General features: G+C 38.0%; 1 protein-coding gene across 3 annotated transcripts in view; it reads right to left on the bottom strand.

Moving 5' to 3' along the window:
- The window catches only part of SAMD8 (sterile alpha motif domain containing 8), a 50590-nt gene extending 29530 nt beyond the window's left edge, over positions 1-21060 (bottom strand). Inside the window, exons 1-3 of one of the 3 annotated variants that reach the window (XM_075217073.1) lie at positions 20749-21060; positions 4455-4562; positions 1130-1162 (exon numbers count right to left, since the gene is read on the bottom strand). In XM_075217073.1, the coding sequence (XP_075073174.1) occupies positions 1130-1162; positions 4455-4520 (99 nt within the window). In that variant the 5' untranslated portion in view covers positions 4521-4562; positions 20749-21060. The remainder of the gene's footprint in view (positions 1-1129; positions 1163-4454; positions 4563-20748) is intronic. The other 2 variants (XM_075217074.1, XM_075217076.1) reach the window with 2 other exon arrangements.
- Positions 21061-21533: the final 473 nt, after the last annotated feature.

Below are 21533 nucleotides of genomic sequence, written 5' to 3'. Positions count from 1 at the left end.
AAACCCCCAAAAAAGCAAATCGTATAGAATTCTAAGGAAGACGAGCAGTGAGTTAAATAAAAATTAAATGAATTTGGCAAAACAAAAACGATGACTGGCAGTAAAAAGGTGGCTCAACAAAGAAATTAAGCAGCAAAATTAGGGCTGCAGAATGAATAATTCTGACATAGCAAAAAAATGGACCTTTTAAAAGGGCAGTGATATAACATTGAATGACCAGTCCGAAAAATGCATACACAAGTTGAATTATGACAGTAACTTTGTTTTGTCAGTATTAATTGCTCAATAGTCTATTACAATATTATGATTGAAATTAATAAAACCATTGCTACTGTAGAAAGCTTTTAACTGAACAAACTGTGCATAAACAGAAAATATTGCTGGAAATACCAAACCACTATTACTCCGGCCAAATGCAGTAAATTGGTCCAATATCATTGCCTGTGCAGCACCAAAGGGCCTACATGTGTTTGAGAATGATCATTTGATCCAGCCACTCAGCTAACTACTAGCCATCAACATTTATTTATATAGCGCCAACAAACTCTGTAGCGCTTTACAATTTGGCCATATATGTATGGCCAAATTGGAAACTCGTGCTTTCCTCAAATCCAGTTCTTAAGTCCATAGCCTTACATAGGTACATTACCATATTTTTTAAATCTGTTCTTTTGCATAGAAGCAACATGTATTTTCCGCATAAAACTTTTATTCAATAATATTTTTAGCTTTTGTGTACAGCAATACCATTGATCTAGGCACAAAAGTTAAATATGAACCAGTACCCTGATTCTGAAAACATATTTCGGGCCCTGGGTGCAAGGACTACTAGATTTTGATAGTTGTCTGTTGCCACACAAAGCCGACGAAGGTTACAGTAGTTGTTAGGTTGACCAGATTATAAAACTATAATTTTTTCATATGTCTAAAAAAATTTACATTTGATTTCCTTACTCACATTTATACAGCTAAAGTAGGTTAGTAGAAAGTAAAACAGTCTCAAACGCTGCCGATTCATTTACTAACATAAATTGGTAAGTTACTAAACTTGCATTTCTATTTGGAATTGCAGTGTAAAAGATAAATATGCCTCAAATACATTAACCTTGTAAAATCAGATGTAACTTACCTGTGGAGTCATCTTTGGAGACTTGTCACAGCCCTTAAATATTGAAACAGAAGAAAAAAAATTAAGAGTCCCAAAATGTCACTAGAAAGTTTCAACATTAATCATAATAGATGTAAAGTCCAAGGAAAGCTTGAGAATGTACATGGCAATATCTGTCCATGAGATGTAATGAAGTTACTGAGCCCTTGAGAATTTCAAACTATGGACAAATATTAACACTGCACATTTTCAGAGATAAGGGACCAAGCCAAAGGGCTCCCTCCCTGGCTTTTATCAAAGTAGCATTGCTATCAGCAGTACGATAAGACTGCATAAGGATGAATTCCAAGTGTACTGTCGCTGTAGAGGAGAAACTCTAATGTAAGCAGTGCAGTAAAGTCTCTGGCAGCTTGCATATACCTCGTATGTATTTTGCCTTTGCCAATTTAGTGCTTGGGAGTGAGTCCTGCAGTAGGCGGTTCCTTGTCAGGGCGTAACAATGTATGAATCACAGTGATTTTCTTCTGTGATCAGGAAATTAGTGTCTTGAGCAACTGTCCTCACTGCAGATTGAAATGTGATCACAGGGAGTGGGAAGTACAGCTAGGAGAATGTCTAAATCTGCAGCATTTGCTTATGTGGCATTGCAGTGGACTTACTGCACAGCTAGCACATCTGACAAAATATAGATTGGGATGTGTGAAAATGTTAGGGTACAAGACAGTAGACACACACTTGTCAGGCTGATTACTGCTGGTTCTATAAAAACCATCTGCAATAAACTTTGAAATTAAGACTATATACACATACCCCCCAACTGTCCCGATGTAGCCAGAACAGGCCCCATTAGTGGGCTCTGTCAAACTGTCCCTATCGGTCCAGCTTGGGCAAGAACGGGAGGTTAATACATTCAGTGATGCTCTGCATAGCACTGTTGCCACTTGTGCTCACAACAATGAAAGTATTTTGGGGATAGCCTAGCACATTGCAATTTAATATTTTCCAAAGATGTTTTTTTTCTTTTTTAGTGAAATGCTATTTTTCAAAATGAAGGGCATTAATTATCAAACAAATGTATGCAATTATTTTTTTTGTGTGTGGCCTTGAAGGATAGGAACAGTTTGCCTTGGCTGCTAAATAAAGCACCTGCTCTCATCACTGATCTCTATCTTATTTCTGAAAGTCTAGAGACCAATTTATGCCCCCCCTTCTCCAAAAAAATAAATAAAATTAAGCATAAGTTTATAATCTGAAATGTTAGGCAATGCCTAAACTCTTCACTTCAAACATAAATACTGTACACAGCATAGACTTGAACAGGGGCAAAGTTTACATGTAAATACACAAATCAATAAGACATAGCAGACATGAGGTGGAAGCCAGCTGTCAATGACGCCAAGACTGCAATAATGTATTTTACTGTTAAAACTCAAGTAAAGAAAACTGGATCACTTCATCTCATTGCATTTATAACGCATTCCCATTTTAATGAATGTCCTTAAGTAATGAAACAGAAGAAAAAAAAATTACGTGTCCCAAAATGTCATTAGAAAGTTTCAGCATTAATCATAATAGATTCAAAGTCCAAGGAAAGCTTGAGAATGTACATGGCAATATCTGTCAATGAGATGTAGTATTTCCATAGATAAGGAAGCCTTCCCCCACACCCCAAGTTATGTGCTGCATCACCATATATGGGGGTTTGTTCTTCCACTTCTATATCTTCATCACAGCTTTTAATTTATTCATCGACCCCGCTGGGAGCCAAAACAGGAGCATGCGTAACAAGTACATCAGTTTCAGTAGGAGCATCATTTTGAACACCCAGATTCTGCCCAACCAGGAGACATCATAGCACATCTATGAAACCATTAAAGCTGACACTTGTTGAAGCAGAAGGGAGAAATTCTTATTGATTACAGTATCCAAGTGAGGAGTGATCCAACTGCCTAAATAAACGAGTTCAGTGGATTTCCACATATAATAGAAATGTATCTGTCAAACCTTGTAGTCTCTCCAGGGGAATGTTAACTGGAAGGGCTTCTGTTTTGGATATTTTGAGTTTATAAAAAGATCTGAGTCTGTAAAGAACAACAGGACATCGGCGAACAAACATAGTTTATGTGACACGCCCCCCAAAAAGACAACCCCCCATATTCCTGTGTAAGCCTCACTCAAGGAGCAAGTGGTTCAATCTCCAGGAGATAAATGAGGGGGGACAAGGGGTAACCCTGACGGGTACCATTAGAAATGGGGAAGTTGGCAAACAGAAACCCATCGCTAAATACCCAGGTGGAGGGCCTAGCACATAATGTCCTTTAGAATATCCTTCATGAACCCAAGCCTTTCAAGGACCCTTTTCATACAAGACCAGTGGAGTCTGACAAACCCTTTTTTGCATCTAATGAGAGAAGGAGCATAGCATCATTGTTTTTATGAACTTACTCTACCAAATGGAAGACACTTCTCAAGTTGTTGGGAGCCTGCCTGCCCATGAGGAACCCGACTTGGTCCAGATGTGTCAACTTGGGGATAACAGAAGAAAGCTTGATAGCGATAAGCTTTGCAAAGATTTTTACATCCGAATTTAATCCGGCTATAGGCCGCCATTGAGAATTTAAAACTATGGAAAAATATTAAACACTACACATTCAGTGAAGTATTCAGAAAAATGCACTGCAGCAAAACCCAAGTTTAGGACACAGGTTATTCCACATGAAATCAACACAGGGTTTCTAACTGACTGTTTCAGATTGTAATGAAATTTGGTATAATAAATGCTGCCATGTGTGTAAAGAAAACCCCCAACTTTTAGGCAGATATGTGCACTGGTTTTGAAGTTATATACCATTAAAGTTGCACCTTGCTTCTAATGTTTTTTATTTTTATTGCATTTGTAGCTCACCTGATTGAGCTAGAGAGTTGGGCAAGGTCTCATTTAAACCTCTTTTTATGGGCTTTCTATGATCTTTCATATGATCATGTGATATGATCACAGCATGATGTTTCAATAAAAATTAAAAATGTAGCATTATCAAAATTTTGATTCTCAAAAAGCCATATTTTAACATTTTTGAAAAACATCTCAAAAATTGTTCATAAACCCAAAAGTTTTATTTTGGGACCATGATGGGATCATCTGCTACAAGAGCTTTTATTTTGGACTGTTTGTTAAAATAATAAAAATGAGAACTATCTAGGCCTGTTCATTACTTTTACCTCCTTAAAAAATCCCTTTGATGTATATTATGTACATTGACATTATGTTGAATACTGAAATACTTAAAACATTTGTAATAATTTTATGCCTTTCACATAGTTTAAGAAACTTACTACAGATCATTACCATTTGGTGCAGCTGCTCAGGATGGATGGTGCTACTTGATAGGTTGCAACTGGCTGAAGGCTTCATTTGGTTTCAGTATTTCCATTTTAGAAAGGGTGTACATTCAACCTGTTGGAGTTAACGGATTCACGTTACACATAACATCTACCATAGTGATCCACAAAACATCCGGCTTCCTGGGTATGATAAAGATGGTGATGGTCCAGCTGGATAGAGAAATGTCACTCACTTCATTGAGGTTTTCATCTCTCCCCAGAATAAATACAAGCCACCATTTTTTGTCATAGACAGCAGTTACATAACCGCTGATGTCAGCAAGTGGGAGCGGGGATACTACATTATCTTGAGGAACTGAACAATGACCCTCTTGCTCTTTTCGAAGTGTTCCAAGTTGTTTTCTGCAGCTGGCAGAAACTTTTGCAACTTTTGGTATTTCAGAAAATAATTTACACATCCATTCTGAAACAGTTCTCAACCCCTTATTAGAAGTATGATTCGCGTTTTTAAGTAAATTGAAACAATGCAACATAAGGTGCCAATAATTTTGCTCCATCTTTATTCTTCTTTACTTCTCTAAACCAATTTAAAACACCACAGCAGGCTCGGACTGGGCTGCCGGGGAGGTCGGGAAATAATTCCCATCAGACTCAGCTGAGGGAAGAGCGGAGCATGTGCTGAGCTCTGTTTGGATGAGCCCATCACACGCTCCTCTGACCAATGGAGATCAGCAGCAGCCTCATCAGCTGTGCTCTCTCTTCTCTGCCTGGGCACGTGACTGAGGCTGCTTCTTGTGAGTACAGTGTTGCTCCCAGTCTGCTGTCTCTTCCTTCCAGCACTCCCTTCTCCAAATTGCTGTTCCTCCCTGTTCCCAGCACACATTCTCACAGTCTGATAATCCACTGTAACTAAACACTACACTTTTTCAAATGTGACACAAATGGTCCAGGGTAAGGTTAGGTTTGGGTGGGCTTTAATTAGGGACCAAGAGGCATTTCGTCACAAGATAAATCCCACCCAAACCTAACCTGTCAGTGTAAAAAGCAGGCCTATTGAACATAATTGAAGTGTCTTTCGATGTAGAGTATCTTTCCATTTAAGTTTACATGCCTGCGCAGAAGTGGGAGCAGGCGCTGTGTGTAAAATATTGTCCCCCAAACACACCTGAAGAGTAAAGTGCATTCATCTAATGAAGTGAACTAGAAAAAATATTGTTTTATTGATTTTCTAAGCCGTATTGTGCCTCAATAAATACAATTTTCATGAATCAATCAAAACTGAAAGCTCTTGTAGCAGATGATCCCAAAACAAAACTTTGGGGATTTATAAACAACAGTATGAACAATTTTTTAGATTTTTTCAAAAATTTAAAATATGGCTTCTTGAGAAAATTAAAATGTTGATTTTGAAAATGTTAAATTTTTTAGTTTTTATTGAAACAAGATACGGAGTTGTATATCATATGAAAGCCCATAAAAAAGTTGTTTAAAATGAGACCTTGCCCAACTCTCTATCTTAATCAGGTGAGCTACAAATGCAATTTAAAAAAACATTAAAAGCAAGTTTGTCGTTAAAAAATTGCAACTTTAAAGACATACAACTTCAAAATCAGTGCACATATCGGCCTAAGATTTGGGGGTTTTCTTTACACCCATGGTAGCATTTATTATCACAAATTTTATTTAAAATGAGAGAATGTAAGGTAAATTTTTTTCTGAAATTGTGTTGATTTGATGTGGAGTAACCCACACATTAAAAAAAAAACAAATATGCACAGTACAATGAATTTAATTTTGACATTAAATGCACCTGTTGCACTATAAAGGCTATTCAATGCAGAATTGTGTAAACCCAACATAAAAAGCCAGAGCACAAAAAAAAAAAAAAGGAGGTAAAATCCTAAAGGTCCACTTTTAGTTACAAAATTGGTAAGGTTAAAAGAGACAAGTTCTTCCAAGTTTAACCTTTCAAAAACTCTAACCTTTCAAATGTGTTGACCCTGAGGAAAGTAAAACAAAAACTCAGTGGGGCATATTCAATTAGCTTTCCGGTCCGCGGGATCGCGCCGGAACAGCCGCAAAACTTAATCCACGTTACCGCAATAACCTGGATTTTCATTCGCAGCCCATAGGGTTGCGTACGAAAATCCGCGTTAATGCGGTACCGTAATACCAGCAAGAACGCGCACTTTTTGCGGTAACGCGCGTTACCGCGAACCGGAAAGCTAATTGAATATGCCCCAGTGTGTCAATGTAGCATTACAGGCTAGAAATGGCAGTTGGATAAATTTCTTGTATCAATCAACCCAATAATTTTCTATAAAAATTATAGGCACAGATACCACTTTGTGCAAGTATGACATCAAATCCATTTTTTAAATTCTGTTCCTGAATATGCCATCACCAGCTCATATGGTAAAAAATTCCACAGCTTAACAGTAAAAAAAAAAAAAGCTTGTATTAGAGGCCACTCTTGGAGGCTACTCACTTATTATACATTTCTCACTCCAATGTTTATTTATTTTAACATTATATGCATGACTACTAATATCTGCCATTTATTGTAATTTGATATTTTATATTTAATTGTATGACATTGTCACTATCCCTTGCATAGGTTTAGCTTAATTGTATTATTGTTAAAGTTTTAAGATAAAAGATGTAAAACTTCAAATAAAATTCTTGAATCAAAAACTAAATAAAATATTTCCACAGTAAATTCAGGAGTCCCACCCAACTAGACAGAAGGTGGAGACATGAATGCAGGATTTCTATTAAAGATACTGGATCTATGTATAGGTTTCTATAATGAGCAATGAAAAGAATTGGGAATTTTAGCCCTATGTAGACGAAACTTAACTTTATGTTAAGTTAACCCTTATCTTAAGGGCCAATGAATTTGGAGAACGAACAGCTTAGTAGTCTTTTGACAAATTTGAATGTTCCTTGTAGACAACCGACACAACATGGAATTTAAGAGGTGGTGAAACCTTGTAAACTTCTCTCCGCGGGCCGCGGGTTGGACAACCCTGTTCTAGGGTGTAAATATATTAACTTCAAATTTTTGCAAGTCGCCGCTGTACGCCAAGTTTTCAGTGAAAATTTAAAGCGGCAATGGCTTTAAATCCATTGCCGCTTTACATTTTCACTGCAAACTCGTCGAATAGCGGCGACTTGCAAAAATCATAAGTTCACACACTTACCTTCAGAAGTTGAGGAACATGAGACAGATGTTCTGAAAGCTTAGCAGAGTAGATAAGAATATGTCCAGGTAAACCACAATGAATGGTCCCAATAATTGTCAGAGGGTGTCATTTATGAGATCTAGAAAGAACGCAGGAGCATTACAAAGGTCAAAGGGCACAATAAGGTACACGTAGTGTCCTGTATGAGTGTTGAAGGCAGTTTTCACTCATAACCTTTTCTGATCCTTATTAAATTGCAATCGCCTCACAGTTCTATTTTGGAAAAGATGGTGGCTCCTCTTAATTGATCAAACAATTCAGAGATTAAAGGTAGCAGGTAATGTTTTTTTATAGTTATTTTGTGCCAATCTCTATAGTCAATACAAGCTCTTAGTACTTTGTCCTTTTTGGACAGAAAAAAAAACCCCACCCCTACTGGTGATTTGGATTGGCAGATAAATCCTTTTTTGAAGACTTTCTTTTATACAGTCATCTATAGTTTAATTTCAGAAGCAGCTATAGAATATAACCAACCGTTGGGAAACTGAACCCCTGGAACACGGTCGATGGCACAATCGTAGGATCTTTGAGGAGGTAGGATGCCAGCAGATCTTTTATCAAAAATATCCCAAAAAAAGAGGAGTAAAGGGTCTCCAATCTTGAAAAAGAGAAAGAAATGCGCAAATGGGACTGATGACAATTGTCACTCCAACAAATGATTTTGAATTTATTTGCAGTTGAAATCAGGGTCAGTGTTTTCCCCAGAAAAATAATGCCAGCCAGGTAGTACACTTACCAGCACTGGTCAGACTGTTGGTCAGTGGTCTAACACACACTGCTGGCTCCAATACTCACATGGTGCTTGTTCTAATAGGAGAAACAATTCTTTATTCTATTATCATAAGTCTCTGTTGGACTCTAAGAGCCGGGTGGCAAGTAAAAAGAATCGGGTGGAGCATCCGGAAAATAGGTGCTGGGGAGAATACTGAATGTTATGTTGAGTCAACCATGGAAATTCAAGAATTAATGAAAATGCAGGTGAAGTAGTGAGAAAAAAAATGTAATTTGCTTTTCGTGAAACATACCAATGGTGACAGGGGGGAGTGGAATATTGAATCAGGCGTCCAGGAAGCAGCAAGCCATCAATGCCTTTTAATGTTATGGGATTAGGCAACTTGACGTTAGAAATTTGCATTTTTTAGCAAAATTTAGATTCAGAAAATTACCTGCTGCACCAGTATCGGTTGAAGTGGAGTGATACCTTAAGCAAGCAGGGAGTTTCAAGAAGTTCTGAACAACTTCAGACTTAAGACTTCCTGGTTAGACTAGTGGGTAGCCAAAAACTGGACCATTTGCTGTAATTCCTAAATTTGTTCTGCTAATACTTGGAGTACCGTAGTAGGTGGATTCTCCATCATAATTCCTCTATTTACTCATTTGAGTTAGTGATAATCTTAGGTAATTCAATGCAAGATAGAGGCAGGAGAGAAGTTCAAATATCTATGAATTTATTTTGAATATGTTAAAAATAGTCAAAGAAACTGACGATCAGATACAGGGAAAACACAGCTAGCAACTGATTAATGAGCACAAAACAAAGTCTCCAGTAATAGACACTGGCAGTCTGTAGTGCATCAAACAGTAGAATAACAGTTCTGATAGTAGATAATAGTATTCACAGATGCAATCTTGGTAATGGAGGGTATCCAATATTGATCACCTGAAGGCAACGAAAGTCCAAGCACAACAGAGAGGGGCCTAGAGCCCCTCAGTGCAGTATCAGCAGGTAGAGTGATGTTGAAGTTGTAATCCATTTACCAAGTTTAGAGTCAGATTTGTGAAGCAGAAATCGGTAACTGAAGAATTTCAGAGTGCATGCTGTTCAGGAGTCCAATGTAACTTCTGTCACTGACAAAGATTGCATAGAACAATTGGGGGTTTTAAACTTCAATGGTCCAATCGAGTCAGGAGAGAAACACATGCTAAATTAATGAGACAAGTATGAGCTATCACTCATGCTCACCACAGCTGAAGAGGTAATGACAAAATACACGGTCAGTGACTCATGTTCACCAGAGTTAAAGAGGCATTCCCAATAGCCTAACATACAGAAAATAAAAAAGGTCAATGGAGATGGGCTAGGGGCTCACAATATAGATCACAATATAAAATAAAAGCTACTAGGATTTATATTGGTGAACAAAACAATTGTTCCTCACATAGTACCTTAACTACTAAGCTACAAGAGGAGGTTAGCAAGTACATTCTAAGTATTTTAAGACAGCCCCAAGGGAAGGTATGAGAGGGTAGACAGGGAAATGTTACTACAGGGAAGAAAGGGGCAGGGGTGGAAGAAGTGAAGAGACAGGACTTTGCAAGTGCAAGCAGGAAAAGAAGACTTTTCTATTGTGTGCAGGCAGCTGTGTTGGACTCCAAATAAGCAACCTTATATTTGAAAAACTAATAAAATATATTTAAATAAAATTTGTTTTGGTTACATAACAAAGAACGATTATGTTCCAAGTGTCCATAAAATAGTGAAACCTGGTCTGATCAATATAGTGCAAAACACATCTGGGGGTAAATGTATCAATCTCCGGTTTTGTCAACTCGTGGGAGTTCGGCGAGATGACAGCTAAAATTTAAAGCAGCGCTGCCTTGTAAAGGGAAACTTCCCTTTACAAGGCAGCGCCGCTTTAAATTTAAGCTGTCATCTCGCCGAACTCCCGTGAGTTGACAAAACCGGAGATTGATACATTTACCCCCTGTTCTTGGAGGAGTCAAGACCAGATGTGTTTTGATAGCTTATTTGTACACTGAAATTTAAAGTTGATATTTGTGTGCTACATGAAAAAACAGTCAGTATTTAACTTCTGTGCAAAACAGAAAACTAGTTTGCACCCCTTGCATTGTAACATGGTTTTGTCCAGGAGACTGAAATAAGATACCTCTTCATTTAAGATCCTTAATGAATCAGGCTCCTATTGTTTTTCTGATATACAGAAAGTAAAATGACTTGTTTTCATCTGTAGTCTCCTAATGTGCAGCACTGGGTAAGTAGCTATAACACTAATTTTAACAGTTTTTTTTTATTTTAATTGGGTGTAAGAAGCAATCAGTATTAGTTTTGTAGTGTAATATTCATTTGGTTAGATTGTCGGATTTATGTAAAGCAGTGTTTACATTAATTTACAGCTTACTTTATGCTTTATTCTTTTTTATGTAAAATGTATTACATTTAAGTACATTTTACTGTTCTAATTGTAGTTCATATATGACTATAGCTCTACTCCCCAATTTCTGTTTTGTATGCAATTCTGAAATGTTATGTTATGCTGTATGTATGGACATAGCAACACTTCTTTTTACATCATGTTCATGCTGTATAAATGGACAATGCACAGTACCAAGTCTCTGTATGCATTTATTTTGCTGTACATATGGACACTGCACAGTACCACTTCTTTATGTAATTCTCAGCAGCTGAGGGCTTCATGCTTGATATTCGCTCTGGTCCCCTCCTATTGTAAAATCATCCCTGGTTCTACCACTTAGAATGAGGAACCATCGATTGTTTCATGCTCTGATCAGAGCTGAACTCCATGGGGCCCCAGACAAGATAATGGTGTGTGTTAGGGTCACATGGGCTCCTGGTCAAAAACTCAAAATTCCTGGTAAAATTGCCCAAATATGTATCTGCACACACAGCGAGACGAAGACTTTTGAAGGATGGCCTGGTGTCAAGAAGGCCAGCAAAGACGCCACTTCTCTCCAGGAAAAACATCAGGGACAGACTGATTTTCTGCAAAATTTTCTCTTAGGAATCCCCTTTCAGATTGTTTGGGGCCACTGGAAAAATGCTTGTCCGGAGAAGGAAAGGTGAGTGCTACCATCAGTCCTGTGTCATGCCAACAGTAAAGCATCCTGAGACCATTCATGTGTGGGTTTGCTTCTCAGACATGGGAGTGGGCTCACCCACAATTTTGCCCAAAGAACGCAGCCATGAATAAAGAATGGTACAAAAACATCCTCTAAGAACAACTTCTCCCAACCATACAAGAACAGTTTGGTGACAAACAATGCCTTTTCCAGCATGATGGAGCACCTTGCCATAAGGCAAAAGTGATAACCAAGTGGCTCGGGGATCAAAACATCGAAATTTGGGTCCATAGCCAGGAAACTCCCCAGACCTTAACCCCATTGAGAACTTGTGGTCAATCCTCAAGTGGCGGGTAGACAAACAGAAACCCACAAATTCTGACAAACTCCAAGCATTGATTAGGCAAAAATGGGTGGCCATCAGTCAGTATGTGGCCCAGAAGTTCATTGACAGCATGCCAGGGCGAATTGCAGAGGTCTTCAAAAAGAATGGTCAACATTGATTGTTTGCATAAACTTAATGCAATTGTCAATAAAAGCCTTTGACACTTATGAAATGCTTGTACATTTACTTCAGTATACCATAGCAACAGCTGACAAAAAAGGTCTAAAAACACTGAAGCAGCAAACTTTGTGAAAACCAGTATTTGTGTCATTCTCAAAACTTTTGGTCATGACTGTACTACCACTTAAAACGGTGAACAAGCATTTAATGCACATTCTCAAAGCCTATTAAATGCAGAGGTACATTGATAAGAAAAAAAAATGATAACTTTCTGACTTTACAATCATTTTTGTGTTGCCTGCCAGCATAAGTGTGCTGGATATAATATAATGAAGTTCAATGAGTTAGCTCATTGTGTACATAGTATTTACTGCTGTGGAGAAGTTTAACAACATTCTTACAACTTAACCCAATATCTGTTATAGTATTTCATTACATGGTAACAGTTTTTCATGTTGCAATCCCATTTATGTTACACATAAATGCTAGTTGTATTACATGAACTCTGTTGATTCTCAGCATAGTAAAGAGTTTGAATGGTTGTAGTCAGGACCATATTCAGGTAGTGCAAAGAAGACAACTTCCAATGACCGAATCAGGGAGAGGATCTAAAAACTTTTCTCCGCTGCCCCTAAGACAGCCATGTTTCCTTGTGTCAGTGGCAGAATCTAAGGTATGCAATACGATCATGCTCCATTTCAGAGCAACCAGAAGCTCACAAAAACCCCATGTCACTGCTTTATCACCTTTGGATTACTCTATGGACTTCTATAAGATCCTTGATAAAGATCTTAATGATTGAAACGCATTAAATGTTCAGTTACACAATGAGTCCAGTACAGCTCTTTTCCCTGAGGTGGGCGTCATTGAAGAAAGCCAGCTCCTCACTTATTGTTTACAGGCTATATACCATCTGCCTTACAGCATATGGACCCTTGCTAACAATTGAAGTGCAATAAGAAGGAGGAGTCCCACGACGTAGTCTTGTTAAATCTTGGAAGCTAAGCAGAATTGACTGGGTTGTTCTCTGGATGGTAGACCACCTAGTGCAATAAGAAGGAGGAGTTCCATGACACTATACGTTCCATACTACAGGATTATGATCCGAGATAATTCTCATAAGCTTGCACCCCTTAAGGGGGATTTCGGAAATTAAGAACGATCACTGGGAGACATGAGGTGTTGCATGTTAAGAATCACGAGTATTACAAACACAAGTTGCATTTATAACAGTCTGCACTATGAGGTTTTCTCTGTGATTCCCCCCCCCCCCTACATATAACGTCACAGGAATGCATGAGAAATAAAGAATGACCCTCCGTCATCAACTATTATGGCTTAAACTGACTAGTACTTATCACCATCAGTTTAGGTCCATGTTTTGACTATTAGATGGTCGTCTGTTATGGTTTGAAGCGATTGAAGAAACTGTATTTCAGCGAGATCCGATAGACTATATATGCATGGGTTGGGTACGATTTACCTATTACGAGTATTCCGAGTATGCTGACGTCATCGCGACGTCTGTCAATAGAAATTTAAAGGGGCAATGTGGGGACCCCTAAGGTTAAGTAAATAAAACAAAGATAACAAACAAAGTCTAAGTCACAGGCGCACCCAATGTAACAAAACCTGAAAGGCAGCTTATAGCAAAAAAAAAAGGGTAACACCAAACCCTAAACAATATAAACAAATACACATAAATAATTGCAAACAAGCGCCAAACCAGAGATCACATCACAACATCATATAACAAATGCTATGAACATTAAAATATAGTGGAGAATAACAAGTTCAAAGTCCTATGCTCTTTTTAAAAAAGAGCATAACTCCTCTGGATAAGTCCCAATGAATTTGTTCTCCCTCGTAGATCAGACATAAAAACAGAAAAAGAAAAAAACAGAGCAATAGTGTAGTATGTAGATAAATGGGATAATAGAAGGAAATCCCCAAAACTAATCTGTGTATTCAAAAGAGCAATTGGACCACCACATGTAGACAAGGGTTAATTCCTAACCCCCAACGGGTACACACTCACCAGATGGTCCCGGTAAATAAGCCTATACAACAGCCGTTATTCATCATGTGTAGATACGATCCTAAAACTGGAATTCCACTCAAAGATCGATGGATCCATAGAAAAAAATAAAAAAACTCCATAGTGTAACAACGTAAAAAACAGCTTAATTCACAACATAGAAAAACAGTGTCAAACAAGCCTTGAAGTGTGGAATAGATGTGCCCTTACGGTCCTAAAGATATAACAAAGCGTGTCTACCGTTAGAGATGAAAAGCGAGCAGTTCCCCGGTAAACCTCACTCTCAATCCTGACCAAGCTCACGCATAGGACACCGGCACCAAAAGCGAATCCACACTACAGGCGTGCAGCGTCCAACGTCACAATTCTCCCAGCAGCCAACGCGTTTTGGCTCATCCAGAGCCTTTGTCAAGGCATATACTCATATACTCGGGGAACTGCTCGCTTTTCATCTCTAACGGTAGACACGCTTTGTTATATCTTTAGGACGGTAAGGGCACATCTATTCCACACTTCAAGGCTTGTTTGACGCGGTTATTCTATGTTGTGAATAAAGCTGTTTTTTACGTTGTTACACTATGGAGTTTTTTTATTTTTTCTATGGATCCATCGATCTTTGAGTGGAATTCCAGTTTTAGAGGATCGTATCTACACATGATGAATAACGGCTGTTGTATAGGCTTATTTACTAGGACCATCTGGTGAGTGTGTACCCGTTGGGGGTTAGGAATTAACCCTTGTCTACACGTGGTGGTCCAATTGCTCTTTTGAATACACAGATTAGTTTTGGGGATTTCCTTCTATTATCCCATTTATCTACAAACTACACTATTGTTCTGTTTTTTTCTTTTTCTGTTTTTATGTCTGATCTACGAGGGAGAACGAATTCATTGGGACTTATCCAGAGGAGTTATGCTCTTTTTTAAAAAGAGCATAGGACTTTGAACTTGTTATTCTCCACTATATTTTAATGTTCATAGCATTTGTTATATGATGTTGTGATGTGATCTCTGGTTTGGCGCTTGTTTGCAATTATTTATGTGTATTTCCCTAAGGTTAAGTGTTTAAATACTTAACCCAACATTGCCGCTTTAAACTTCTATTGACAGACGTCGCAATGACGTAAGCCTGCACCACCGAACACTTGTACTTGTTTAATCGGAATAACTTGCTGTCAGCATGGTGCTTTCATCGGAGATGTCCAGCGTCGGGTTGAAGGCAAGTCTGTTTATTTTCAAATTGGTTTTTCATAATTTTGTTTTTTTTTGTAGGGGTTCTCCATGTCGAAATAGTGGGAATCGTAAAAACGATTACCACCGATATGCCTCATTAGATATTGATGTAATATTGTATGTATTATTTATATTCGCACCATGCATATATATGTTTGTTTGTAGCATTTAGATTTTAACTCATTGGTGGATCAGTTTTTATATAGGTGGCTGCTGTCATATTCTGTACATTGAGGTTTTGCACTGGAGACCTTCTTGTTTTTTCTTTGTATATCAATACTAATATGTATAATTTGATATTCATAATAAGGAAAGCTTGGCAACAATACCAAAAATACTTACCAATGGTTTATTTCTTGCAGGAAGGAACAATTCCCTAAATCTTTATACTGCCTTATGAAATAATTACATGTAATACATTCCTTTGGGGATCATAGTGTGTATCATCTAGCACTACATAAAGATTATTACATTTTATTTTTATAGGGACAGAGAAAATCATCATCAATTTATATAGCGCCACTGATTCTGCAGCGCTGTACAGAGAACTCATACACATCAGTCACTGCCCCATTGGAGAGGGAGAGGGAGAGGGAGAGGGAGAGAGAGACTAGGGTCAATTTAAATAGCAGCCAATTAAACTACTAGTATGTTTTTGGAACGTGGGAGGAAACCGGAGCACGGAGGAAACCCACGCAAACACAGAAAAGGCCATGGAATCTGCTTTTGCACTTGTCAGTGCTACATGGTCCTGTTCTAAACTACCGGGTCTTGTCCTATATTTTTAATGGGACCTGTTTACTCCATGTTGCACTTTGGTGGAGAAGCAAATCTGCAGGTGCACCCCCAGCGATGTTAGGAAATACATTTCACACACTAGATTGCCATAAGCATTCAAAACAGTCCTCATGTTTCTGCACTCGATAATAACTGAAAAATGAGGCTAAACGGAGTAGTACTTAGGAGAAAAATGTAAAAGTTTAATTTACTGAAAGAGATGGTACTAACGTAGCAGCAGGTTGGTCTGTTTTGCAGCATTTAGTCTTATAGAGTGCTTCTGCAAATGTTTCTGGCTCTCTGCTAAGCGAAGCCTAGTTGTAATTTGTGGAGGCATCTCCCAAGAGAGGAAGGTAGGTGTGCACCATAAAGTGCACTGGTCGAAGAATACAGGGACACCAGTGCAAAACCAAGGCTTTTTGCTGAAACAAACAATAAAAGAGAAAGATGGTGCTAGACAGTGAAAAAAAAAAACTGTCTGAATCTCTGAACAAAAAAACAAAATGGACATAAACGCAAAATGTGTTATTGATTGTTCACACAATAGTAATATGAATAAAGTCTCTCACAGTTCACTTGTGAAAAAGTAATTCCAAAGAATATATCGGAGAAGTGTTCTCTTCATCCCAGGGAGCCATTGTCAGCATCCTGTTATACCAACAGGACTTTGTTTCTATGTGATATTTTCCACATTACCTATGGTAAGAGTCCACCCATATCTGCAATGGATGTTTTAAAGTCATCTTTTGTGTTCTGAGATTCGTTTCAGCCAGTGTATATGTGGTAATAAAGTGTGGTATTAAAGTGTTTGTAAATTTTTTCCATTTGGTCCGGATTAACTCTTTTTTGGAGTGCAGCCAGAACACATAAGGGTGGAAAAAATGCCTTGGTTAGAACATAATTTAAAAAAACAAAAACAAAAAAAAACCCCACAGGTAAAATCACCTTGCAAGTCTATATACTATAGAGGTGAGGTGAAATATTGAAATTTTTAATTCACTATATCAAAAGCACAAAAACACATGATAATTTACACATTGATTATTTAATATAAGTTTGTCTGTCTTAGACATTTTTGCTTACTTTTAGCACTCAGATACATTTATAAATGTAATGACAGGTTGCAATACAATGTGTTTTTGTTTGTAAATTTCATATGGCACATGGGATTAAACATAGAAAATTCTATCTGGAAGATGAAAGAATATATATATCTCCATACACAAATGAACCGTGAGAAACTTTTGTCATATTACTATTGTGTGGACATTAAACATCACAAGTTTTGTGTTTATGTATATATCTTATTTGTTCAGCCAGACATTCTTTTCGTTTTTTCACTTACCAGCACAATCTTTCACTTTATTGTTTTGTTTCAGTTGATATTTTGTATTTTATTGGATAAGATCCTTAAAGAGCTGCAGGTGAAGGTTTATGACAAACATCCCAAGGCTTTTTTTCTGTATACATCATGTGGATTTCGGAAATTACCTCCGAATGTACTGTGCCCTCCATTTGCCAATTCTGTTTTGCGTGAAGAAAAAGGTTCTACAGCCACCTGTTAACCAGTTAACCTTCTACCCAAGCAGAGAAAGCCTGTATAAATGTGATCTTACAACTTCTTGAATTTCATTTTAAATCTCAACACAATATATGGAGCAAGGAATGCACCAATCTGCCCAGCTCCTTCCATCAGATGATGCATAATTTTGTACTCTTTGTGGCATATTCAATTGTTGGTGAATACGCCAAAAATCTCGCGCTTCGCGCACTATTACCGTATTGGCGGTAATAACGTTATTACGGTAGTTTTCTCGCTGGATCTCAGCTCGCAGCTCCCTGAGCTGAAATCCAGCTTACTATTACCGTAATAACGGTAATAGTTTTAACGCCGCGGGGATTCTGAACAATTAGGGGTAGAGTCAATTAGCCTGGAAGTGCCGCTGGACATCGCCTCAATATCCAGCTGCACGCCTTGCCGACTAGTACCAAACAAAAATCTCTGCTCATTTTCCCATGTATGTTTATGGGACGAGAGGGAAAATGTGCTGAGATATTAGTAAAAACTCTGACACAACGGGGGGGAATTCAATTTACCGCGTTACTGCCGGAAGTAAAGCGGCCTGCGCACTATTACCGATATTACGGTAAAAGTGTGCGCAATTACCGTTAATATGGCAATTTCAACACCGACTTTTTGCTGGCAGCTCCCTAAGCTGCCAGCAGAAAGCAGTGTTAAAATTACAGTATTAACGGTAATAGGTTTAGAGTGGCGTTGATCTGGGGGGAATTGAATTCCCCCCAATGTGTCTCCACAGACTGTTCCCGAGACAAATCACATCACCTTGCATCCAACTGAATCTGCCCGTTACAGTCAATCGTAAAGTAACTAAGCTATAGACTGCGCTCCTGTCAGTGGCTGCTATACTATTCTAAAAGGAATACACTTTCCTAAACAAAATGTACCATGAAAGAAAATAGAATTTCCAGCACTACTGACAGCATAAACAACATGTGATATAGAAGGAAAAAAATACTTATATGATACACAAAGATTCTCTTTCAACCAACAAAGATATTCTTTCAAACAGGGTTTATTCTTTTTCAGTATAATATACCACATGTGAAAACAAAAACAAATAAAGAAAACATAACATAACTCTGTGTTAACAATGTATTCTTGCTTTGCGATTTCCGTTATGTGCATTCAAAATAAAACAAATTTTCCAGTGAATTCCGTTCTTAGTTTTCCCCCTATAAGGGGAAAATTAAGAATGTTAAGCAGAAGTGAAAACATTGTATATAAATAGAACTGCTAAAGAATCTATATACAATGTCTTCACTTTTGTTTAACGTTTGTAAGTACAATCACAATGGGTGATCTATGGTGAAGGGAGAAGATAATATCGGCACTGAAGGGAAATAATCAACACGTTTTTTTTTTATAAGGCACCAACATTATTCTTTTTTAGAAAGTGTATCCCCTATAGGGGGAAAATAAAGAACAGAATTCACTGGAAAATTTGTTTTATTTTGAATAAACATCAAGAAGGAAATCACAGAGCACTAATACATAGTTAACATATAATTATTATGCTTTCTGTATTTATTTTCACATATGGTATATTATACTGAAAAAGAAAAAACCTTGTTTGTAGGAATATCATTGTTGGTTGGTGGAGAATCTGAGGTCTTCGTGTATTATATAAGTATTTTTTTCCTTCTATGGGGCCTATTTATTATAGGTAATTTACTTGTAAATTCCCCGAAAACAGCTATTTTCGGGAAATGGACGCATATTTAAGTGCGTATCTAATTTATCAACACTGCCTCACAGCAGATATCTGCTGCTTTGCATTTTTTTTTCAAAATACATAGCAATCCCTATAGATGTCTATGGGGACTGTTATGTACCGCAATTTAATAAATTTCGAAAATACTTTTACACTTATGGTAATGTACGCCAGGTCAGACTGGCGTACATTACCGTTTTTAACATATTTCAACACTGTGACGCTCTGCTCCGAAGAGCAGAGCTTCACAGCGCACGTGTGGAGGGATCCCTCTCTCTCTCACACCGCTCTCTCTGCAACAGTGAATTGCAGGGATGTTTGTGCGCATGCCCGAGGTTTTCAGTCGGCGCATGCACACAGGAGTGAGAAGAGAAACCCCGTGGATCGCAAACGTCTTCGGAAGTGAAGAGGCAGTGGTAAGTATGTATTCCGCTTCACAGGAACAGCAGTTTTTCGGAACTGCTGTTCCTCTGTTGCTTTTTTAATAAGTATGAGAAATAGTTCAATCCTTATCAATGCGATAAGGATTGAAAACTATTTTTCATTTTTTGCGACTGTTGATTAATGTGCCCCTATATCACATGGTTGTTTATGTTTATATTATCAGTAGAGCTGGAAATTCTATTTCACTTACAGTCAACCACTAAGCCACACATTTGTCAGTATAAACTGTTGCATTCTCACAAGAATAGACTAATATCACTATAGCACACCTCAATGGGGTTAAAGGAAAAATGAGCTGGGATTTTTTGCAGGACATCGCCTTGCAGCGTCTCTGCGGACTATTCTGGAGGCACAGAGTGTTGAATTTAATCCCCCCCACCCCACTAAAATCAGTGCCAGTTTCAGGAGTAAGCAAATATCTCCCAGATAAAGGAAGTATGGTTCACATGTTTTGAGATATTTGGCATATTATTTACTTTGCCATGTAGATTGTTCTGTCATTCTCATCATTCACTTTCTAGTGAGATGAAGCTACTGACTGGAGAACTGCTGCTATGGATGGGGGGGAGGCACTATGTTAACTAAATATTAGTTGATACACTTCAGGAACTTCTACACTGTATATTAGTAATTGTTACTTGTATTTACATGAGGACATATTTGAGCTTTATATCCCTTAGGTCTAAATCAATCATTGTTTAATCCTACATATCAACACTAGGCTCTGATTGACAGTAGCAGTAAATAGCCAAACAAATATGAACGTTAGTCTCAAATGTCATATGACCACACTATTTACCGTATAAATGTCGGCGTGTTTTTGTTTTGTACATTTTAACTAGCAAGGGTGTCAAATGGAGGATACAAAGTGAAGAGACAGAAATAAGTACAAATAGACGTGTAAGTGTTAATCTCAATATCCTGCACAGCTACATGGCCTCTTACCTATAAACAGCGATCACCTTTGTAACAGGGACCCCGCTTCTCAAGGTTTCCGCACTCTGGCCTGCAGCGGGGTCCCTTTCCCCGGTTGATGCACTAGAATTCAGGCTTAGTAAACGGGAGATGGCCTCTGCCGTGTCCATAGAGACGGCAGTAACATAAGGCCCACCGGTGACGAGGATAAAGCGTCTCTCGTAGCGCCGCCACAGTTCTCACACTTCCTGCGAGGGGTCCATGACTATTGTACAGCGCCACATTCTGGACACTACGCGCAAGCATCGTGCGGCACACACACAAGACGTGGGAGTGTTCAATGGTGTCACCCTTGCCGCAAAATATCAGCTCTTCCCATTTACTGTCATACTTTCCATGTTAGTATATCATTCGGACTGTAGGAAAGTAATAGTAACACAATGGGTGGACGGTTATAACAAGATGAAACGCAGGCGAGGTGAAACGGTAAAATAGCATTCAATTTCTCATTTTCATACAGATTTTATATATATATATATATATATATATATATATATATATATATATATATATATATATATATATATATATATATATATTTCTCCTATATAGTGTATGCGAGACTACATTTAAAAGCGCCCCCTACTGGCAGTTCGTTTGTAAGATGCAGGGAAAATTTGTGCTAGAAGGCGAAGCTATGATCATACAGTTTAGAAGAGGGGTGCCTTCATTCCGGGCATTACTCGTTCCATTAGAACAGGGGAACTGTTAGAGTAATTTTACCTCTCCTTTATCAAGTTCCTTCAGATATCAGT

Source organism: Mixophyes fleayi, chromosome 6, assembly GCF_038048845.1.
Source record: "Mixophyes fleayi isolate aMixFle1 chromosome 6, aMixFle1.hap1, whole genome shotgun sequence".
NCBI classification, from domain to species: domain Eukaryota; kingdom Metazoa; phylum Chordata; class Amphibia; order Anura; family Limnodynastidae; genus Mixophyes; species Mixophyes fleayi.
This window is presented reverse-complemented; position numbering and strand designations above follow the sequence as displayed.